The sequence below is a fragment of the Leptopilina heterotoma genome, unplaced genomic scaffold (genome assembly GCF_015476425.1).
Source record: "Leptopilina heterotoma isolate Lh14 unplaced genomic scaffold, ASM1547642v1 Lhet_97, whole genome shotgun sequence".
NCBI lineage: Eukaryota > Metazoa > Arthropoda > Insecta > Hymenoptera > Figitidae > Leptopilina > Leptopilina heterotoma.
In genome coordinates, this window is record NW_025111203.1 from 389,009 (window position 1) to 414,583 (window position 25,575).

The 25,575-nt window shown below is 29.8% G+C and overlaps 2 protein-coding genes across 3 annotated transcripts; both read left to right on the forward strand.

Moving 5' to 3' along the window:
* Nucleotides 1-86: 86 nt before the first annotated feature.
* Nucleotides 87-25,458, forward strand: LOC122512314. 2 transcript variants are annotated; one of them, XM_043628072.1, is made up of 2 exons: nt 87-477; nt 21,237-25,458. In XM_043628072.1, exon 2 carries the CDS (start codon nt 21,275-21,277, stop codon nt 23,846-23,848), a length of 2,574 nt encoding a protein of 857 aa, XP_043484007.1. In that variant the 5' UTR covers nt 87-477; nt 21,237-21,274; the 3' UTR covers nt 23,849-25,458. The 2 variants fall into 2 exon arrangements, with proteins under 2 accessions (XP_043484007.1, XP_043484008.1); XM_043628073.1 differs by having other exon boundaries at nt 21,240-25,458.
* On the forward strand, nt 9,045-18,781 carry LOC122512264. The gene is made up of 7 exons (XM_043628003.1): nt 9,045-9,347; nt 13,562-13,678; nt 13,958-14,029; nt 14,197-14,268; nt 14,341-14,634; nt 14,890-15,088; nt 18,030-18,781. The coding sequence occupies exons 1-7, from the start codon at nt 9,186-9,188 to the stop codon at nt 18,197-18,199; spliced, it is 1,086 nt and encodes a 361-aa protein (XP_043483938.1). The 5' UTR covers nt 9,045-9,185; the 3' UTR covers nt 18,200-18,781.
* Nucleotides 25,459-25,575: the final 117 nt, after the last annotated feature.

A 25,575-nucleotide genomic window follows, 5' to 3' on the forward strand; every position in this document is an offset into this window, starting at 1 on the left:
CTAAGATGCGTATAAGCGGGACGCTTTTTCGTTACGCTCTTATGTATATAGATAGTGTAAAATGTAAGAAGTGCCACGAAAAAACGTCCTGCCATACATGAGATAGAAAAGTACAGAGAAATATTTGTATTTTTTCTATCTCATTCATCACGTTCTCGCGACGCGTTTTCAGAAAAAGTTTTGTTGTCAGTTGATGAACGCGAGCGGCCCCCACTCTCACGGCAAACTTACACCTTCCTAGACCACACACATACTATCATACGTGAGAGTGGGAGCCGTTTGCGTTCGCCGTCTAGTCCACCGCTGATTTCATTATTCCAACGGGAGCTTCTTCGGATTGCGTTACTACCGTTAATATTGAGAAAAACTGAAATTATTGTGCTTTTAATCCTGCGAGTGAATTTTTTGTATTAAGAAGATACTCTGCAGTCGAGGAATCAAAAGACAATTGTTGAAAAGCAACTGCTTCAACGAAAGGTTGGTATACTTTTTCATCTGTGCGAATGATGCGCGCATAAAGTTTCTCGTTTTTTTTCTTTTCTGATAATTTGTTACCTTCTTCGGTTTTATAACTTTTAAATTTTGCAGGCTTCGCACTCATCTACTAATATCTACTATTTACTACTTTTTTTGCGTTATGCTAATATTTAGGAACTTTTTTTAGATTTCAGCAACTTTTAGTATATTAAGCAAAAAAGGAACAAAGGCAGCTATTTGTTTACGGTGATTTTTGTGACCCCAGTGGAGGTCGAGGGCGCCATGGTCACGGCAACCTCCACTCGTGTCACAAAGATCACTGTAAACAAATTAGGTTGTCTTTGTTTCCGGGTTACTTACGTGTTACTTACCCCCCTTCCCCCCCCTTTGTAAGATATTTTACATACATTAGCGTCATTTTTTTTTGTTCGTAAGATCTGGCAGACCCCCCTCACCCATTTAAGGGGAAGGGGGGTCTAGCTATTGATTAATTTCACTAGAAAAATGGCGCTAATTTATGTAAAAAATCTTACGATTGGAAAAGGAGTGGGTCTAAAAACCTAAAATATGTTTGCGTAATACTTGAAAGGCCCCAAATCAAAAAAATATTCCCCAAAATAATAATCATATTGTTTAAAACGATTCAATTATTTTAATTCATAAATAATAAAATCTCCACAGAAATTCAATGATCCACAATTTTTGAGAAATTAATTTCTTTTGGAAAACTTTAATATAATTTTTCGCAAAGTATAATTATTCTTGAAAATTTAATTTTCATTCCTCGAAAAAATCAATTTAAAAAAAAATGTTCTTTTAAAATTCATATGAAGAATTCAATTTTATCTTAATTCAATGATTTTCAATATCCACCATTATTTTAGTAAAATTTTCCAAAAGAATTTAATTATTAAAAAAAAATGTGATATAATCCTACTCAAATATTTAATTATTTTCAAAAATAAAAATTTCACAGAAATTCAATATATTATTTAAAATTTTTTTTATAAATTTCTTTACAATAATTCAAATATTTTTATAAATAGGGGAGACTGGGGCGAAAGGTCAAACTGTCAAAACAGTTAAAATTCATTATCTTTCGAACAGAAATAGTTAGAGCATTGCAATTTTAATTATAGAAGGGTGTTATCATTCTAAATAAATGTCCTGAATAATGTGACATTCTGTTTATTTTTGTGGTTTTCATATTTACAGGCCTCGGATATTATATGTTTTTCGTCTAGATTCAAAAAATGCGATTTCATTTGACTTCTTTTCAAAAATTACGACTTTTTCGACTTTTCTTCCAAATATTGCAATAATTTTTAGTATAAAATGCAATTTCTTTCGATTTTTCAATAGTTTAAAAAATAACTACAGAAAAATGTTCAAAAATTATTGTTTAATAATTTTTCTAATAAATTTCCGAAAATTAAAAATAATTTATCTTTTTCAAAGTGTTTTATAAATATTTTTAAAAATCAAATTTTATAAAGAATTTCATTTGCAAATTTTGTGAATAATTGAAATTGAATTCAATTTTATTTGAATTCCTCACAATTTTCTAAAATCTTAATAAATTCTTCGAAACAATTCAATTACATATTTTTATAAATTGTAAAATTCTTCGCAAGAATTCAATTATTTTTATAAATAGTAAAATTTTTTGCAGGAATTCAATTACTTTCAAAACATTTTTAATTGAATTTCTCGGAAGAAATTAAATATTTTCATAAAATTAAATTATTTCCTAACATTTTAATAATTTCTTCGAAACAATACAACTATTTTTATAAATACTAAATAAAATTTCAAAATTTACAATAAAAAAGAGTTTTAATAATTGAAATTTTGTAAAATTTAATTGAAAATAATTGATTTTTTCAAAATGTTTTATAAAGTCTTTTTGAAAATCAACTTTTAAAGAATTTTAATTGCAAATTTTGAAAATAATTGATTTTTTAAAAATTTTAATAAAAAATCTTCAAGTGTGAATTTAAAAATGGTTATTAATGAAAACTTAGCTTCTAAAAATTATATAAATTTCAAAAAATTCAAATATCTACTTACAAAAAATAATAATAAAATTTTTTACAATTATTTTTAACATTTTAACAACATATAACAGTAATTTTAAAATTTTTTTATCAAAATTCTTGGAAAAATTATTTTTTTGTAAATTATAGAAAAATTCTATTAAGAAATATTTTTACTTTTTTAGATTTATTAAATTTTTGGAGATATCACATTTATATTAATAATTAAAATTCTTTAAAAATTCAATTATTTTTTGGAATAGAATTTACCAAATTTCAATTGCTTGGAAATTTTTCAATTGTATATAATTAAAAAACTATTGTCTTTCATAAATTATTTTTAAAATATTTTTGAAAAATTAATTTTAAGAATTTTTTTATTATATAATTTCTTGAAAATTAATTAATAACTTAAAAAAACCTGGACAGTTTGAATCATTATAAAAACCGAATTTTTGTATTTAAATAAATTTTCTAAGAACTTTGGGAAAATTATTAAAAATAATTGTTTTCGAGAAGAAGTTTGATTAAAAATTGTAGAAAATAATTGAATTTTAAGAGAATTAATGTTGTTATTTTTAGAAGTTATTAAATTTCAGAAAGATTTTAAATAGGATTTTTGAAAATTTTATTCTTATTCAAAACAAACAAGAAGTATTTAAATATTTATTTAGTAGTAGTTTTTTTTACTAATTATTAGTACCTATTATTAATAAATGTTACTAATTCAAATTAGTAAACGAATCCGCACTAATTTAGATTTAGAGAGTGCAGACATATATCCTAATGTTTTATAATAAAAATTATCAAGTGATTAAATCATTATTTTATATTTCAAGAATATTATTACTGTAACTACTTCGAAATTATTTTCAACATTTTAATTCATGTATTATCTTTTAGAATTTTTAACTGAAATTCCTCTTTAAATAAATTATTTTTTATAATTTTTGAAACCGTTTTTTTGAGAGTTTCTAAATCCAATTTTGTTAGAATTTCAATTTTTCGAAATTTTGATTATTCGGAAATTCTTCAATTAAATGTATATTAGAAATTTAGAGATTAACCCAGGCGGAAAAGACGGACGCAGGGCTCGGATTGTGCGACTTTTTCGACTTTTCTAAGGAAATGTGACTTTTTTCGACTTTTTTGTGAAAAAATGCGACTAATCGACTTTTTCAAGATTTTTTTAGTACAATGCGTCTGAAATTAAATTTTTTTTAGAAAATTAAAGGAAAAAGTTTTAGTCAAAAAATGTTCTGTTACATTTATTTACAAATTTTTCGAAAACATCAATAACTTCTTTTTTAAATAAATATTTAATTATTTTTCCATAGGAATTAAAATTCTTCAAAAGTTTAAAATTCAAAACTTTTTGAAATTAAACAAATTATAAAAAATTGTTATAAAACATGAAGATATCGATTGCTCCGAGTCGAAGACTCGGGAGTGATTGATGTCTTCATGTTTTATAATAATTAAAGATGACCGAGTGATAAAATCATTATTTTATATTATAAGACTATATAATTAAAAAAATGTTTAAACTATTGTTTATGAAAATAATTGAAATTTTGACAAGAATTTTATTAAAATTTTTACAAATAATAAAAATTTCAGAGAAGAATTTTATAATTTATAAAGATTGTTGAATTTTGCAGAAGCATTTTAATATTTATAAGGATAATTGAAATTTTGAGGAGAATTTAAAAAAAAATTTTTGAAAATAATTGAATTTCTGCAAAGAATTTTATTACTTCCGAAAATACCTAATTGAATTTTGCAAAGAATTTTATCAGAACTTTTGAAAATAATTAAATTTTCATGATGAATTTTATTATTTATGAAGATAATGATAATTTTGACGAGAAATTTGGAAGTAATTGAATTTCTCCAAAGAATTTTATTACTTTTGAAAATAATTGAATTTCTATCCGTGTGGAAAAAGCCCCCATCAAGCCCACACGACGTGAGGGTCCCCGGCGGGGGCCGACGAGGGCTGATCCATGTACACTGTAAATAAAAAGTTCTAAATTAGTGCTGATTTTCGGTATTAAAATAGAACTAAATGACAATTTAGTACCCAAAATTGGTACTAAATTAGTACCTTTCTTTTTACAGTGTAGGCAAATCCATGAGGGCCACGCAGGGGACCCGCATGGATTGCCCACATCATTGACTTGCAAAAATTTCTAAGTCCAAACCTCAAATAATTTTTTATTATTTCAAAATTAATGTTTATAATGATTATAAACAATGAAAAACACATATTTAACATCAAATTATTTACATTTTTTTGAAAATATTGAACTCACATGGGGGCAAATCCTTGAGGGCCCACGCGAGGGGCCCGCATGGATCACCCACATCATTGACTAGCAAAAATTTCTAAGTCCAAACAAAAAATATTTTTTTACATAACAAAAATTAATGTTTATAATGATTTTAAACAATGAAAAACACGTTTTTTTGTTATGGTTTATTAGTGTCAATAATGTTTTATTGAATCATCAAAAGCAAGTAAGCTAGTCACCTACTATAAAGAAATAAATTTCAAGTAGGTCCCGTAGCACAGTGGTAAAGCGTTTGTCTGATAGTCCGTAGGTCGTAGGTTCTATACCTGCGTGCGTCAGATTTTTTTTTTTGGTCAGGATTTAATTAAAAAAAGTAAAAATCGTTAAGTAACAATGTTATTTATAAATAATTGAACTTGCTTGTTATTAATAAATAATTAATTTATTAACTTAATTTTGAAAAATAAAGGTGAGGGTAAGTCGAGGGCAAAGATGAGGGCAAACGCGAGGGTGCCCGCGTGGATCGCCCATGCGGGCGCCCTCATCGATCAGCATGTCGTTTCCATGAGGGGCCTCGCCTGGATCACCCACGTGGGCCCCTCATGGATGTGGGCGATCCATGCGGGCCCCCGGCATGGGCCAACACCACTTTTCCACACGGGTAGTATGAATTTTATTATTTATAAAGATAATTGAAATTTTGACAAGAATTTTACTAAAATTCTTTGCAAATAATTGAATTTCAGAGACAAATTTTATTATTTATAAAAATAATTGAATTTTGCAAAGAATTTTATCGGAACTTTTGAAAATAATTAAATTTCCTTGATGAATTTTATTATTTATAAAATTTTGACGAGAATTTAAAAAAAATTTTTGAATATAATTGTATTTCTGCGAATAATTTTATTACTTTTAAAAATAAATGAATATCAGAGAAGAATTTTATTATTTATAGAGATAATTGAAATTTCGACAAGAATTTTATTAAAATTTTGTTTAAATAATTAAATTTCGGAGAAGAATTTTATTATTTGTAAAGATAATTGAATTCAACAGATTTTTTAAGAAATTGTTAAAAATACCTAATTAAAATTTTGCTATGAACTTTATTAAATTTTATTAAATATTATTCCGGATTGTTTGATATTAAAGTATGTGTTGTCGAGAAATGTAATTTCTTTTACATTTTTGACAATTTCGTGTTTCCTTCATAACGTTTTTTCTAAAATTTCATGCGACTTTTTCCGATTTTTTCGGAAATTTTATGCGACTTTTCGTGACTTTTGTTGTGAATTTATGTGACTAAAGCGACTTTTTTGAGTCTTAAAGACGATCCGAGCCCTGGGACGAATACCGGATCGTCCAACCGTCTAGCGTCCGCGCTGATTGAATTGGAGAGTGAATGCGAGTGCAGGCAGTCTGTACCGATTCGAATTTAACAGCGGTTCCACATGGAGGCAAAATCGCAGCGAAGTTGCGACTGTCATGCTCCCACCATCCCATCTACTCAATGCTTTCCTCCCATGACGTCACAGGCGTCTGCTGGCGCGGTGCAAAGACGGATCCGACTTTCGGTACAGTTTTTCTACTGTCGTCGGTACAGGATTTGGTCCGACCGCCGGTTCAGAATTTATACCACCTCGCAACCGGTGTTGTACTGGCAATGCATTCGTCCGTCTAGCAACTGGAGCGATACAGGCTTTCTACCGACTGAGATATTATATAATTTATATTATTATTAAGATATTAATTAATTTAATTTACTTACTTACTTATTTATTTTACTTATTTGTTTATTTATTTACACCGAAAAAATCTCGTTGGTATTATTGACTATTTTAATTTATTTTTAAAAAATTCGCTTTTTACTTCATTTTCATTGATGTAATATTTATTAATTAAATATAAACCCGAGTCAAATTTTAAGCTGTACCTTCTTCTTTATGAGAACATAAAGTGGATTTAGGACAAACGTTTCTTATTGACAAAAAAATTTGTAGATTTCATTTAAAAGTAACATTCCATGGTTTAAAATGTAATTAATTAAATTTTTGGCCTCCTCTGCTTTCACAGTAAAAAAGAGTCTTATTACCCTTCTAATAAATTGCATACATTTGGAGCTTATACTTTTCATCGAAGATGCTTAAATAAGACACTTATTTACAAAATACGTATTTTTAATAGTCCAAATGTCTTTTTTGATACATAAAAAAACACTGATAAAAAAACACTGATTTTTGCAGTGTTATACTCATAAAATTGGATAAGAATCCACTTATTACCAAGGTAAGTAAAAATAACAATACATATTACAGAGGGACGGTAAACAAATTCGCCAAAAAATCGTTTTGTTAATGGCGCCAACTGACTGTTTATAGTATAAAATATACAGAGCCACCACTTCTTTGCTTAAACTAGAAATAGAAGAGATTCTGCGCATCTGAACACGCGTTTCAATGCTCAAAATACTATAATTTGTCCACCCGTTATTATACTTTTCCAAAACCAACTCTTGTTAAACCTATACTTGTGGTCCCCATTGCTCCCTAAGCAGCTAATATTGCTATCTCTCCTATTTCTAGTCTTCTTCAGTCAGACCAGAACCAAAAAAATTTTTCTCTATACTATAATTTCCTAATACTATAATTTTCCTCTATATATATATATATATATATATATATATGGGGGATTTCACGGGAAGTGATCCGGCCTCATGCGTTTACAGGTCATACTTTGATGACTTGTAGTTTGCTTTAAAAAAAAGATGAAAATTAGATAAAATATGTTTTGGAAAGGGGTTTTCGTGTACTTTTTAATAAATATTTTAGTTTAAAAAAAAAAAAAATTTTGACCTTGAAAATTAAAAATTAAAATTTAATTTTCATTTTTTTGTACAATCGGTATTTTAAAAAAATTTTTTTTTTATTTAGTATGAAAGCTGAGCTCTTTTCCTATCAAAAACATATCTGCCCAAAATGGGACTAGAATTATTAATACTAGTTAATTAATTTTATAAAAAAATTAAAATTAAATTTTAATTTTTAATTTTCAAGGTCAAAAAAATTTTTTTTTTTAAACTAAAATAATTATTAAAAAGTACACGAAAACCCCTTTCCAAAACATATTTTATCTAATTTACATCGTTTTTTTAAAGCAAACTACAAGTTATCAAAGTTTGACGTGTAAACGCATGAGGCCTGTATCACATGTTGTACAGGACTCATGCGTTTACACGTCAAACTTTGATAACTTGTAGTTTGCTTAAAAAAAAAGATGTAAATTAGATAAAATATGTTTTGGAAAGGGGTTTTCGTGTACTTTTTAATAAATATTTTAGTTTTTAAAAAAAAAAAATTTTGACCTTGAAAATTAAAAATTAAAATTTAATTTTAATTTTTTTGTAAAATTAATTAACTAGTATTAATAATTCTAGTCCCATTTTGGGCAGATATGTTTTTGATAGGAAAAGAGCTCAGCTTTCATGCTAAATAAAAAAAAATTAAAAAAAAATACCGATTGTACAAAAAAATGAAAATTAAATTTTAATTTTTAATTTTCAAGGTCAAAATTTTTTTTTTTTTAAACTAACATCTTTATTTAAAAGTACACGAAAACCTCTTTCCAAAACATATTTTATCTAATTTTCATCTTTTTTTTAAAGCAAACTACAAGTCATCAAAGTATGACGTGTAAACGCATGAGGCCGGATCACTTCCCGTGAAATCCCCCATATATATATATATACAGTTACAAGCATTCAGCCGCTCACTGTTATACCTAACTGGTATTGTCCCCTTCAACCACGCGTTCGTTCTCTTATTGCAGCCAGCCCTGCAATTATCAATAACATTCTGTTAGATCTAAACAGTCATAGCATTAGTCTTTTTCAATGATTAACCATTAAAAAAATTATTGGGAACTTTTGCCATGCATATTGAAAATTTCAGTTATTGTTTAGTTAGTTAATCAGTGAAAGATGAGTACTATTTTAATTATTTTAAACTGTTTCTCAATTAAATTCTATTAATTAAAATCGTAAGAATAGAGTCACTAAAAATTAGTCAACCTTCAGTGATTAATTTCAGGTAAAGCATGGCTTTGCTTCAAGCAGCAGTTTTACAGTCCTAGGACGAGAAAGTAGTCTTTACCGTCCACTTGTTGCGCAAGCAAGTGCACGGTAAAGACTACTTTCTCGTCCTAGGACTGTAAAACTGCTGCTTGAAGTAAAGGCATACTTTGCGTCTCAAAAACGCGCCGAGTAACCGCGGATTACATTCTCATTTTGTATACAAAATTTTGTAATAAAGTTTACTAAATTATTTGTTGTAAAATTGTTATTTACACAATATAAGTTTTTAAAATTTTGCATTACTAGATGGAAGAACAGAAAAATACTTCATCGACTCCCTCAGCTCATCCAGATGAAGCAACCAGGGAATTGGAGCCTAAATTAGGACGGGGGCAGAGGGGTAACAGACCTCAAATTAGATTTACCCCCTCCCTATACGATGCTCCCAGGCCGACTGCAAAATTGGATGTAATGTTTTATTAATAATGTTTATATTATTTACACCAAGAAAAAAGTATTCTTGTACTTACCAGAGAAATTCTTTTATACCCTTCAAAAATTATTCCATTTGGATGTAAAATTGGTTTTAATCTTTGGTGGTTAATAATAAAAAAATTTAATTTTTTGAAGTTTTCATGTTAAAAATATTGATTTTTAATGAAGTTAAATAAACAAATAAAGTTATCAATTATTCTAAGTAATTAAATATTAACCATTAATTATATTTATTTTAGTAAAATTATTTAATTTTGTGTATTTTACAATTGCTTTTTTATTTGCTTAAAAACATAATTAGCAAGTAGTATACCAACGGAAAATACTCTCAAGTAATGGTAATGAATAGGGGAGACTAGGTGCGGTTGTTCCGCTGTGCAGTTGTTACAATGTACACGCTGTCACTCAAATGCTTCTAGTTAATTAAATAATAGATATAGAGCTCAATCAATTATGGCCTTTTGAAAGTAGATATTATACCTTTGTATTAATAGTATGACCAAATAAATTGGAGTTAAACTCAATCACTGTTACTGATTTGATCAAAATTGTAACAACTTCACCTACTCTCTCCTATTATTTTTGATAGGGGAGAGTGGGGCAAGACGGGGTACCGGCCTTATTTAACAAACGAATTAACCAATCGCGATTATATTTTACATAATACTGCACCGAGACGATAGTATCTTGTTTATAAAACCTAAAAGTCATGAGAACAAATCTTTTATCTGTTTTCCTAAAAAAACTGTTTTCGACGATTTTCTTGTTATTTTTTCACTTTTTTTAGGAGGTGTTTATTATTTAATAATGACAGTTAATGGACTGTATAAATTTTTTTTAACTGTCAAGGGTTACAGGAGAAAGGAAGCATATGTTTTTTTCTTTGTTGAATCGTAAATAGTAGTAATTAATCTTTTTCTTCAATTTCGTAGGTGGGGGCAAGATGGGGTAGAAGAGGGTGGGGCAAGACGGGGTTCACAAATTAAGCAAAAAAAGAGAAATAAGAGAAGTTAAGAAAACTACTAAAATCAAGACTGAATAAAATAAGAGTGACCAAAAAGAAAAAAGCTTTTCAGGTTAAATCATCAATTAGCGATGGTAAAGTGGAAAATACACCTTGTCTGTATTGTAATGGTTATTATTTAGACTCAAATGAAGGCTGGGCTGCTTTTTTTGTCTGCGGCCAATGGGCTCACTGCAGTTATGCATGAAGATGAAGATGCAACCTTCACCTGTAAAATTTGTCGACAAAAATAGGTTGTTTCTCTTAGTACCCCATCTTGCCCCCTGGTGGGGCAAGATGGGGTGATTTGCAATTTTTTCTATATTATTAATTATGAGCTATTTAAGAATCAGATGGCCTTTGTACGCTTTTATTACGAAAGACTGAGGCTGAGTCCACAACAGAGAACGTTAAAGAGATCAGCTTTGCAAGTTGGTTAAAGAGCCTATGTATTAACATAGGCTCTCTAACCAACTTGCAAAGCAAGTTCTCTGTTGTGGACTCAGCCTGATTCCCAAAGATGATTAAAAAAATAATAATGAAGTATATATTACATAATTTTCGTTTTTTTGCGCTTTAAACCTTAAGTACCCCGTCTTGTCCCACTCTCCCCTACTACATATACACTGAGAAGAAAAAGGTTGAATATAACCAAGTTTTACTTAAAAACAACCGAGCGATGTTACTAATATAGCACTTGCAAGGTAAATTAATTGCAGTAATCGATCAAATAAGTACGATTATAAATTTCGGTTGAAACTTTTTAAGATTACTCGGTTACGGTAACAAACAGTCAGTGATTAATGATCCAAAAGCGTTAATTAACTTAATCGGTTATTGTAGTCACTTAAAAGGACTACAGTAAGAATATGAACTTGAAAACTATTCAATTAACTCTGTTGTAATAAAAAACAGTTCAATTTATTTTTACCACCCACCCAGATAACAATATTGTTTACACGGAAAAAGGCATCACTTTTGGATGGAACACAAAGTTCTTCAAATTCAACAAACACTGTTCGTCAAAACTTCACTTTATACACAAAATAATACACTCACGAACAAATATTATGCACTGATTCTAAATAATAACTTAAATCAAAGACTGGTCTTTCCCGAATGTAAAAATCGACTGAATCATGAAAGCTTGATCAGCAATATTTGATGCGCATTGCGAACTGCGCGTACTACACTGAAAGAATTTTGGAGAGGGTGCTGACTTTTCATGTCCGAAATTAGTGCCCCTTGCTCAGGGCTCGCAGCTCACCTCAAAAAAGCGAGCATCTATTCCCGAAAGGTGAGCTGCTGCCCCTGAGGAGTTGCTGCTTACCTTTCGGGACTAGATTGTCGCCTAACTACTTTTTCCTTACACATTTCGTCAATCATTCATTAACTTTGTTTTAATTTTTCATTAAAATTCGTCATTTTTAATCAAAAGTGAATGAAAAATTTTAAATTTTATGTCTCATTAAAAAGTGATGTACTAGTTCAAAAGGGTTCCGTGAACTTTTTCTTTCCGTGTAGGATCAATAAATTATTCCCTTGATAAAAATATATATAAATATATATAAAAAATATATAAAATATATATAATAGTAATATATAATCAAATAAACCTCTTCCTAATAAAATATTAACTCGCTCAAAAACTCAGAATTCAACGTAATTACATGCATAAATACATTATGCACATTTCAGATTGGTTAACACAATTCATGGGAGGATTATTTTCAACAGATGTATTTTAACTATCGCAGCACGGTTGTTAAATTTTGGAACTTAGCCCTAACCGATAAGCTAAACAAGGTAAAAGTCCCAGTTATGAAACGCTTTCATAATTTTGTCCCTATTATGGAACAGTATTACAAAAATTAAAATAAATGCAATTAAAATTGCTGTTAAGAAAATTCTAGTTATTTCAATAAATTTTACACGATATAAGAATTATTATTTCTGCATAGTATTTAATTTAAAAAGAAATGTTTAATTACATTTTAGCTTTTAAATTAAGGTTAGCCAGGTTTTTGTCAAAATACCGTTTCATATTAGGTATTCAACAGTTATTATTTTTATACACTTATTATTTGCATGTCCCGCTTGATGGAACAGACAAAAAATATGCAGCAAACATAACCTCAAATATTTTCAGTATTTTCGCATTACTTTTCTACCAAAAAAATTGATTGTATAATTATCTATTTAACTTGAATTTATTCTTCGTATTTAATTTTTTATAGTCAATGTTAAAATTACTGGGATAAGTCAATACAATTTTAGTTATTAATTGAATAAAATAGGTGTTTCATAATCGGGACATTAATTTTGAAACACCCGTACATATAGGAAACCATCGTTTCATAATCGGTACTAGTGCAGGGTTCCACAATTTAATTAATATTATTTTTATTTCATGATAAATAAACATTTTAGGGCCGAAATACTGTTCACAAAAAACCAACCTTTCAATCTATACCAAAATTATTTATATTAACACTCCTACTTCCAACAAATTTATCATAGAAATTTAGTTAGCTTAAAAAGCGTTTCATAATTGGGACCTTTACCTTAATTAACTATCAAGAAAAACAATCTTGCCTTTTACCTGGAACCCATAAAATTTATTTCCAAAAATTTCTCATCAATGTTAAGTGGGTGTCAGAAAGAACTTTTAATTAAAAAAATAGAAATATTTTTCTTTATTAATTTGAATCTCATTTTTTAAAAATTGCTTCAAGCTTGATGCAAGCTTCTAACAACCTTGCAACACACTTGCGGCAACATTTCTTGCAACAAGCTTGCAGAAATCTTGTGTAATAAGCTTGCAGCAATCTTTTCTTACAAGCTTATAACAATATTTCAATGCAAGATTGCAAGAACCTTTCACAGAAAGATTACAACAACCTTTCTTGAGAAGCTTGCCATGCACTGAACATCTCAGACAAGCTTGCCGAAATGTTGCGCTGCAAGCTTGGCAAGATTGCATGGAATCCTTGCCGCAAGCTTACGTGTTATCTTGGATCTTATTTATTTTTAATTACTATTTTTAACCGAGCTATCCCTACCACTCGGATAAACGAATTTTTTCTCAGTGTACGATTACTTTTTTTAGGGCGTAAAGTTTGTAGTTTGAAGAAAATTATTATATCGATATATGTTTAAAATTTCAACTGATAAATTTGATTAGACTCCAGTCACGACGAGGGAAGATGACACAAAACGTAGGGAGAAAAATATTTTAAAGAGCAAAAGGCCTGCAAATGCAGACTCTGATGAGGAAACTGCAGCAGCTTCATTATTTCTAGTAAGTTAATCTTCTACTTAAACATTTATTCGTGACCGTAAGCTTCAGTCCTGTCTGGAAATATATTTTAAAATCATAAAATAAAAGTTTTCTCAATTAGCTTGTCATAATTTTGCGTCAATCTTCCTGCAATAATTAAGCAAGCTTACCAGACAATATTGTAGCAAACTTATAAGGCAAGTTTCCTATATAGCAATCTTGTTGCAAGATTACGTGCTATTTGTGTTACTTTTTTAAAGGAAAAAGTTGTTTGATATAGTATTAATCTTTTATTTCCAGAAAAAAGTAAAACAAGGAAACAAGCAAGTCACAGATTCGAATGACCATGCTTGTCACGATGCTGCTTTTGGGGTTAGTATAAATGTCTAGAACCTATAAATTAGAATTAGTATCATCTACTTCATTTCTCCCGCCACTTTTCTTTTCTCTGTCTATTATCCTAGTGAAATAGTAATAGTTATTTATATTATTTAGTTGGTAATATACAGCATTAATCCGTTTTTGTCTTTAAACTATAGGACATTGCAGATAAGGAAAAATCTGTGCGAGATTTATTAACCAAGGCTGTTGTTACATCATCCGAAACGCAGGTAACTTTGAGTAATATTTTTTCTTTTAATAAATCTCTTTAAACATAAACTTAATTGTAAAATTATTCATAGACTGAAGAACATGGTGATCCATATCTTGAATTGGAACAATTGCGCAAAGATAACCTTAGATTGACGAGAATTGTAATGGATCAAAAAGAGGAGATAGACGCCTTAAAAAAATCACGTACCTCTGAAGTGAATAATCTCCAACCTTTACCATACGTAGGTCCAAGCCTCGTCGAGATTCGAAGAATTATTGATGAAGCAATTGCTCCAATACAAAGGGACATCAGAATTATTAGAAATAATTCTGACAATCCCACGAATGCAGCGTTAGAGGCATGCGGTAGGGCCGACAGTGTGGTATGTATACAAAATTTTATGCTGTATTTATCAAAATAAATGTAAATATTAATTATATATTACATTACCAATTGAATATTTAAAAATTAGTTTAATGTAAAATCTAAATGTAATACTCTTAGGAAAATGAAAAACCTTCATGCAGGCACCGAATGTTTTCATAAAATGCGATTTTTTCAATTTTTTTTAATGACAGAATAAATACGTTGAATATTATAACTAATAATTATTTATGACTTGCTCATTTATTTGTAGGTTTCTTGTGCTGGTGTCAACATTTCAAATGATGTATTGCAGAAAGTGATAGGGTGTGACAAACTGTCAAGTAGGGTAACCTGCTTATTGAGAGGCTATTGGACAAAGGAGCAGTTGGCTATAGCGTACTATCAAAAACCGAAAACAGTCACTGGCAATTATGTTCAAGTTACAGATAATGATATAGACAAGATTAGAAGTAAGAATTTTACATCAATCGAATCCCATTTCAAAGTTTTAATCCTCTTTAAAGTATAAAAGATCAATTCTTTGAAAAAAAACTTGGTAGTCAGGGAATTTTCATAAAAATTTCTTAAAAATTTATTTCCCAAATTTGAATAATGTAAATTTGAAATTCTCAATGTTAACATTCATACTACACATTTCTAAGGACATAATTTGTTTTAAAATTAAGCAGACAGATCACTGGTAGTCTTTTTATTACCTAATTCCCTCTATTTAGATAAGAGGAATTTTTTATTCGGGGAGATAATTTCCGGGTATTTGACATTAATTAAATGTACAAACGGTATTCTATTCTGAAAGGTTCTTTCTAGACAACAAACCTCAAAAATTATTTTTTAATGTTCTACAACTTTTTATACACATGCTTCTAATAAAATAGATGTTAATGTTAATGTTAATGTTAATGTTAATGTTTCTGGGTTAATTTACCATCGTAATAGATACCAGACGGTAAAAGTTTAAAATTCGTTAGAATTGTTCTCTAATCTCTTTAGATGAAGAATTTGAATGTATTTTGGTTTTTCAAAATGGATTCAGTAGATTTTGAGAAAAGTATCTACTTATTTTCAAAAAAATGTTGACGTCCGCATGAAGAGGGACCACTTTGTCGGTTCTAGATTCAAAAATAATCGCAACTTACAAATTTTGAAAAAAATGTCGAAACCTTTTTTATTCTTTTTTCTCAATTTACAGGCTCTCACACGTCGAATCATACATTTTTCATTAATTTATTGATTTGACAAAAAAATGAAAAGGAACCATTTTGTCGGTCTGTTGCAAAAGTTGTTTCTGTTTCAAAATGGAGGAGGCGGAAAAATTCAAAACCGCTTGATTTTTTATCTTGAGGGTGTACTAGAATTATAACAACTCTCATCTAAATAACTTCCCAGAAGAAACAGAGAAATTCGCCTTAGAATTTTTAATTTCGATTTTTTAGAAATGAAAATTTCGATATTTTCTTAGATTATTGACAATAGTCCCTTAACATTTTTTTGTATGTCTACTTTCTATTTTTTTGCATTAAATAACTCAATAAAATAACATATATACGGAAGCTTCTACGCGCCACCATGTGGCACTCACTCGTGTTGTGCGGCACGTAGAGAGGAACCGGCCTGTTCGTAAGTTCCTTGATGCGTGCCTCCCTACGTGCCTAGTAGCGTTCCTAGTTGTAGCAGAAGAGTTTTGAAAATATTTTGTTACTGAGTATTTTACTTATGAAATTGGAATAAATCTAATGAATTATGTTTTATTAATATTATTTCCAGTCTTTTATTTTGCATATATTGTCGTTGGTTTACTCGAAAATTACAAAATTTCAATTCAATACCTTGACATAAACATAACCTCAAAAGTGATTATTTTGAATAGCAAATAAAAGTATATTATATAATTTTAATTTATTTCAAAAATATCAATTGCAATGTTTCTTGTAATTAAGATGTTTTGTTTGTATTTAAAGTCGATCTGTAATTATAATTAAGGGAATTTTAAGGTTTTGGTAATTTTTAATAAAAAATGAAAATTGCAATTCATTTAGGTTATGGGCAGAATTGAAGCAAGCGAATGTATCAAAGATTATAAAAAATTGAATTGAATTTATAATTGAAGAACAATTTTTCAAAAATCGATAAATCAATGTACCTATTTTTAATAAGAAAATTGAGATGAAAGCAGATTTAAAATATTAAGGACCTTCTGAATCGATTTGTCACTGTTAAATTAAAAAAAATATTTTGTTATCAAAGAATTTTTAATTTTAAATACCTCAATTGTATTTATTTAAATTAAAGGTAGAACACAAATTTTCTAATTTTCGAGCAAACCAATGACAATATATGCAAAATAAAAGACTTGAAATAATATTAATAAAACATAATTCATTAGATTAATCCTATTAATCAAAATAATCACTTTTATTTACTTTGAGGTTATGTTTATATCAAGGTATTGAATTGAAATTTTGTAATTTTCGAGTAAACCAACGACAATATATGCAAAATAAAAGACTGGAAATAATATTAATAAAACATAATTCATTAGATTTATTCCAATTTCATAAGTAAAATACTCAGTAACAAAATATTTTTAAAACTCTTCTGCTACAACTAGGAACGCTACTAGGCACGTAGGGAGGCACGCATCAAGGAACTTAAGGCGAGAACAGAATAGCCTACGTGAACGTGTAACGTGCTGACGTCACAATGTTAACTAAATGGGTGACGTCATACGTTTACGTCGCTCGCGTACCCATGGATTGTGTTCTCGCCTTTACGAACAGGCCGGTTCCTCTCTACGTGCCGCACAACACGAGTGAGTGCCACATGGTGGCGCGTAGAAGCTTCCGTACATATAACCATTAACTTTGCAAAAAATCAGGTTTATTAATTAAAAAAGGCAATTTTAGACAAGGGACCACTTTGTCGGATGTCCGTTATTTTTTCAAAATGGAGGGGAGGACTCAAAACCTATTAATTTTTCATCTTAAAGGTGTGATGGACTCAATACAATTCTTATCTGAATAAATTCGTAGAAAAACAAAAATTATTCACATTACAATTGTTTATTTCAATTTACTCGAAATGATGTTTTTGATATTCTATACTTTGAAATTCTGTAACTAATCAAATTTTTCACTAAAAAGGTTCTAAGACCATTAAAAATTTTCTAAATTTTTTCAATGAATTTGCCCATATAGATAAGTCCATCAGTGCCAAAGTGGTATGATATTCTGATTCTGATTTTTTTATTCTCTCTTTGAGCAAAAATTTAAAGTTTTTCACATTGAAAAATCAAAAGAGAATAAGGCATAGAACTTTGAGAATTAAAACTTTGATTCGAAATTTTATTTATTTGTTTAAAATAGACAATTTATACATACTTTTTCTTTCTAGACATTATTCTGGAACTTCAGATGACTGAAAGGACGAAATTAAAAGTGGAAGAAAGCGTTTTAACTTTGTCAAAAATAAAGTCACATATTTTACAGTCCTTAAAAAACGAGAGGAGATATTATAATGATTCACTTCAGGATGACAACTCATCAGCCTCAACTGTTGATTAAAATCTTTTCTGCTCATTTTTAGGAAGTAAAGTATTTCCATCCAATGAAAAGTAATACTTGCTTTGAGATTCGCACAATGGATAAAAAGTTATGTACATTGAAATCTGTACGATAAAAATAATTTTCTTACCTGCGCTGAGTTTCGCGCAATAGAAAAATCCTTTTACTTGCGTTGATTTTCGCGCAATAGAAAAATCCTTTTACTTGCGTTGATTTTCGCGCAATAGAAAAATCCTTTTACTTGCGTTGATTTTCGCGCAATAGAAAAATCCTTTTACTTGCGTTGATTTTCGCGCAATAGGAAAATCCTTTTACTTGCGTTGAGTTTCGCGCAAGAGAATAAGTTAATAATACAAAGTCCTACAGCTTGCGATGAGTCATCTCGCAAGAAAGTAGAACTTTCAATTGTCCAAATTTCTTGTGCTGAATTTTCGCACAAATGTCATTGGGCATACACTACATTTAATGTGAGCAAAAATGGTGGTTTTAGTGGGTAGGTCCAACAATGGAGAGTCCCACACTACCGTACGGTGTGCCTAAATGCATTTCCACCAGGAGAAAAAAAAAAAAAAAAAAAAAAAACGAATACAACTACAACAACAACCAAGCTAAAAATAAATAATAATATGGTACGTATGAACGCAAATAATTTTAATCTGAAAGTTTTTTAGTATTAAAAAGTTTCATAAAAATAAAATTCAAATTTTTGAAATTGTGAAAATGATAAATAACAATTTTTTTAGGACAATACTTGTCACACAATATACTAGAGTGAAGAAATCCACATCGTTTACGAATTTTGAAGAAAACTGTATTGAGTGGAGAGAAAATGAAAGTGAAAAGGACGAAATGTAAGACATCAAATAAAAACATATTATAAAGACCACATGATTTTAAAGTCTTTTATTTTAATTTCTTATGATTGTAATTTAGATATTGTAAGACACTAATAGTGCAGTTGTAAAATTGTGAAAATGATTTGATATCACGCGGACGTGATATCTTGTTATTGCGCTTCATTGTACAATTACCACAAAAGGATTATGTTCTTGACTATTCAAGTTATCTCACCATTTGAGTAAAAGTTGCAATTATGGAAAAGCTATAAAATTTTTAATTATCATCTTAAATATAAGAAATGCAAACGTTACCTTGTTTCTTTGTAAGATATTTATTATTAAACACGAAAAAAAAACTATTTTAAACGGCTGTAAGTTTCACTATTTTAGAGAAATGTTTAGTTGCCACAGCAAAGACTTTTACTATTATAGAGAAATTTATCGCTTTTACAAGAACAGAACATTATACAACAGAAGGTAAGTAAGTCCGAGTTCTTCAATATTGGGCGAGGCACATAAACAATTTTGCTGCACACTATATTATGTAACATACTGAACTTTATGCAACAAAGGCGTATTTTGGTCACTTTATGCTACCTTTGACAGTGCATTTTAATATCTCCATATGACATAGCTGCCCAATAAAGAATTAATTTTTGTCCTACGGTAACAATGAATACTTAATTGACCGCTGGGTTAAAAGGGGAAACTTAGTATGCGCCTGTAGTTGTTGTTGCATAAAAAGTTTTTTTTTAATATATGAAAATAAATTAACAAATTTATAAAAATTAATCAAAAGTTTTTCGTATGAATACTTGTTACATACGAAATTTCAAAAACCTTTAAATAATATTTATAGAATTATAATATTAAATATTATTTTTAAATTTCTAAATTTATCACGAGAAACTTTACGCGCGCTTCAGCACTAATTTTCTATTACTACTTATAACGCGCATGTAAATAATATAGTCAAATATTGGTTTACTTTTTCTAGTAAACATTAAATACGGTTTGTAACAATGTATGAATTATTATTAATTTATTATTTAATCAAAAGTATTCTTTTATCTTTTTTATAACATTATATTCTCCGCAAATAATATTTTTTAGTTAAGCGACTTCTCTAATATGTAAAAATCCAATTAAAAAAAATTTTTTTTGTTAATTTCTCTTATTTTATAAGTAACAAGCAAGGACAGCAAAATAAAACTCGTAAATTACTTAAAATACATTAAATACATAACATTCTTTTTTATGTATTTTTGTTGTAATTTTTAAAAATGTAATTTTTTGTTTTTACTGCATTTTACGTAAATTACGTCTATTAAGGTCATCCGGGATATAATAGTGGTTTCGTAGAATACACTATATTAAAAAAGAAAAGCATATTTTGGTTTAGGATTTTTTTGAATTAATAGATGACGGAGCCCTGCAGGGGGACATCTCGGTATTTTGCATAACTATTATAAATAATTGTTAACAAAATTGTTAAAACATTCGGTTTTTCGGGAAAAAAGACTTTCGTAGAATACACTATTCGTTGTTTGAATAGGATATTTGGAATTAAAATTTATTTGGAATGATAAAGGAGAGTATTCTGCAGGGGGTCATCTCCGTTTTGACAATAATTTGTCGAAAGAAAGTAGAAAAAAGAAATTACTTGGAGTAATTTGCGGTTAAGACATTTTCGTAGTTCAAGTTGTGGTCACTCCCTATGAATTGGCGCCACCTTCTAGGCCTTTTTATATGGCTCGCTACCATATTGTTTCGCACTCTCACCAAAAATCCAACTTTTTAATTTTCTTTTTCAATACGAATTTCAAAAGTTATTAGCAAATTTCGTGAATATTCTTTAACAGCACGAATTCTCTTATTTTCCTGATAAAACCGAACAAGCTATAAAATCTTATTTATCAGTGAGACGAAACGCGAGAAACCACTTTTTGAGAGGGACATTTCCCGGATGCCCTTACCTTTTAAATTTTCTAGTAATATTTTTAGAAATACGACAGAACCCATGAAAAAGAAATATTACGTATATTACGTGATTTATCTTGCTGACCCTTCTAGTTACTTATGATATAAGAGAAATTTACAAAAAAAAACAAAATTAGAAGCTCTAGATTTTTAGATACGATAGGAGCCGTGTAACGACATAATTACCATATTTTTTAATACTTTAAAATGTATTTCAGAAGCTGGTAGAAAGAAAGATCATCCATTGCTGTTAAACATGGACGTCTGTTCTGAAGGAGAGATCCATGATGGTATGGATCAATCCTTTGAGAATGAAAACCGCAATGAAAATGATGGCATGCGACACGAGGAAGAAATAGAAAATGCTGACATCGGAGTTGAAAATATGCCTTCAAGAGACGATGTAAATAGAAATGATGAAGGTAGTGCTGAAAGAGTTGATGTCAATGAAGAAATGGAGGTTTCAGAAGAATCATCTAATGATTCTGAAGATGATTCTGAAGATGATTTTGATGTTGATCCTGATGGTGATCCTGATGGTGATCCTGATCGTGATTCTGATGTTGATTCTGATGATGATTTAAATGGTGATTCTGATGATGAATTTGAACGTCCAGAACGTCCAATTTTCCAAGGGTTTGATGAAAATTTCAGAATGAATGTTAACCTACAAAATGACATCAATGTAAGAGCTAAAGATATCCTGTTAACATGTTTAGCGCGAAATGTAAGACACAAAGGCACCTACGAAAGTTTGATATCTGACTTTCAATGTTCCAAAGATTTGTATATTGAATGCAATTTACCAACAACGAAAGAGAAATTATGGAAAGTGTTGAAGAGAGATAGGTCAAATTTAATGTATTCAGTATATTGTACCCTTTGCAACGATAAAATTGGTGATGGAAAGAAACCAACCAAAGACTGTCACTGTGGTGATTGCGGACCTGGCAAGGACAAAGACAATTTAGGTACGTTTATTCTTCCACTTCTCGTTCCTCAACTACATGATTTCTTTAAACTCCCAAACATAGCTGCATCTTTGCGCTATAAGTATGAACGGGTTAAGATAAATCATGATAATAAGGAGGACATTTACGATGGAGAAAGGTACGTTAAACTTTCTCAAGAAGGTAGGTTCTTGAACAATCCATATAATTACTCCTTCACATTATGGGTTGATGGTGTATCTTTGGCAAAATCATCAAACGCTTCTGTGACTCCAATTCTGTTACAAATCAATGAATTGCCACCCCATGCTCGTAATAAACACGTTCTTTTAGCAGGGATTTACGTAGGTAAGAAAAAGCCAAATGTCACTTCTCTTTTACTTCCAATTGTTAAACAATTGCGACACTTGGAGGAAGAAGGCATAAAATGGCATCCAGAAGGACCAGATGGACCCGAAGTTGAGAGTAAGTTTACAACTTTAATATTTACTGCAGACGCAGTAGCAAAGGCAGAAGGTTTACGAATGTGTCCTCACAATTCGTATTACGGTTGTCCAAAATGCTACATACAAGGATTTTGGGATAATACTAAAATTATTTTTCCCAATGAAGAAATTATCTTGCGCAAGCACAATGAAATATTGCAATGCATGGAAATTGTATTTCAGGATAAAGAACCGTTCTTGGGTGTAAGAGGATGCAATGCTTTTGCATCCTTACGCCATTTTGATTTAGCAGAAGGCCCTATACACGATGACGTTCACGGCTATTTTCTAGGATGCGCTAAACAGATTACCACACACATTTTAGAAGATGTTGGAAAAGAGTGGTATATTGGACAAAAGAAAATTATGAAAAAGATTGACAAGAAACTCAAAAAAATACAATTGCCTTCAAGAGTTTGTAGACAAGCACGAAGTATATGTACTTTTCACAAATGGAAAGCAAGCGAATGGCGTAACTGGCTATTTTACTATGCTCTTCCATGTCTTGAAGACATTTTAAAAGAACCTTACTTTACTAATCTAAGGTTACTGAGTGAATCTGTATTCATTTTAAATAATGTATCAATATCTGAACGCGACTTGAATCTTGCACAAACTCTATTAAGGCAGTTTGTGGCTACCTCAGATATTTATGGAAACGCGAATATGACATATAATGTACATACAGCGGAACATGGTCCAAATTCCGTAAAATCTTGGGGACCATCATGGGCATATTCCACATTCCCATTTGAGAGCTTTGGTGCAAAAATAAAAGATGATGTAAAAAGTCCGCATGATCGTGCAGATCAAATTGTCGATCGCTTTTTTTTGAGAAAATTTGTTGAATCTTCTATTAACGCAGATGACATTGCTGAAAAAACAAAGAGAAGAGTAAGAAAATTGCTGGAGATCAAAGATGAACCTATTCCACAAAATATGTCACCAGGACATTATTATGTTGGAATAGGTAAAGAAAGACAGAGATACCCTAGCGAACTGTTACTCCGCCTAATACGAGAAGCAGAAGAGGTAATTGATGAAAATACACTTGTGCACATTCACAAGCAAGCGAAAATTCACGGAGTAAAGTATAGAAAGCATGACATTGTGAAACGAAAGTTCTGTGACAGTATTGCTTATAATGGAAAAGATTTTTTTTCTATTATGACTTTCTTGTCATATAGAAATGGAGAAAGAACAGTTTCTGGACTTATTGGTAAACAGTTTCAAGTCATAGAGAATCTGTATGGAACAGAGCACATAAGGAGAGTACTTCCTTCTGAAACATTGCGCTTTGTGTCCTACCATGACATAACAGTTCCAGCAACAGTTTTTTGCATAAAGAAGAAGTACTATGCAATTCCTTTGTCAAACATTTCAACAGTAGATTAATATCGAATACAAGAAAGTAATTTTATTACCTCCGATGACGTTCATTTGGAGAAAAATGAATTTATAACTTGCGTTGATTTTCGCGCAACAGAAAATTCCTAATTCTTGCGCTGATTTTCGCGTATAGAAAAAACTTTTTACTTGCGTTGAGTTTCGCGCAATAGAAAAAATTTATGTGCATCGAGAGATGCGTACATTAAAAAAAATATTACTTGCGTTGAGTTTCGCGCAAAAGAAAAAAATGTACGTGCATTGAGATCCGCACAATAAAGAAACTTTTTACTTGCGTTGAGTTTCGCGCAAGAGAATAAGTTAATAATACAAAGTCCTACAGCTTGCGATGAGTCATCTCGCAAGAAAGTAGAACTTTCAATTGTCCAAATTTCTTGTGCTGAATTTTCGCACAAATGTCATTGGGCATACACTACATTTAATGTGAGCAAGAATGGTGGTTTTAGTGGGTAGGTCCAACAATGGAGAGTCCCACACTACCGTACGGTGTGCCTAAATGCATTTCCACCAGGAGAAAAAAAAAAAAAAAAAAAAAAACGAATACAACTACAACAACAACCAAGCTAAAAATAAATAATAATATGGTACGTATGAAGAATGTTTAATATTTATTAAATTTTGAAAAATCATTTATTTAAATAGTATTGCTAGCAGTAATAATTATCTACGCTGTTGTCAATAGCTTACGTTTCTTATGTAGTTGAGTAATCAAAAATGACGTTCGTTTTCAAAAGGAACTGTCGTTAGTGCGACGAAGGCGAAACGGAAACGAGCCGCGCAGGCGAGTTGGAGTCAAACCGAAGTCGCACTGACAGCGAGTATTAAAATCATCAGAACCTAAAAGTTTGCGAGCCGCATACGCTATTTTTTCGACATTGATATGAAAAAGTTAACCTTTTAATCTTTCAATCTTTTAATCATTCAATCCTTTAATCTTTCCATCTTTCTAAAATTTCATAATTTAATCTTTCAATCATTCATTCTTTAAACCTTTTAATCTTTCAATCACAATCTCTCAATCATTCAATTTTTCAATATTAATCTTTTAATCATTCAACCTTTCAATCGTTCAATCTTTCAGTCATTTAACCATTCAACCTTTCAATTTTTCAATCATTTAATCTTTCAATCATTCAATTTTTCAATCTAGTAAACTGACACAGGACAGTTCTGCACAACTGCCGTAAAAAGACTTAATGGCAACTAACTGCCGTAAAAAGACTTTTTACGACAGTTAGCTGCCATAAAGTATTTTTCCGGCAGTTGTCTAGAATTGCTTAAAAAGTGCTACTTTATTTGCATAAAACAGGTCCCAAAAAGATACTTTCTCATGTCTATGGCGAAAAAAAATTCACAGAACCACTATTTCTGCTCATTGCATTTAACTTTTTAAAATTTCCATTAGTTCCTATTATCCGAGTTTTCGATTATCGCTGTTCTACTGTTAAAAACTTCTTTATTTTAATTCCAAATAAAACTTCATCACCAGGGAAAAATTAAGTAGAACAACAGATTACATATATTTCTACTGTCCAAATATAAATAAAGTGATTTCCATCCTAATTGTAGTATTTCAAATAAGACATTTCATTTAACTGAAATAACAAAATTTTATTGCAAATTAATCTTTATTTGAAAATTAAAAAGGTAATGAAACAAACGAATATAAATATTTTGTAATATGTTACTCATTCTTTATATTACAAAAAATATTA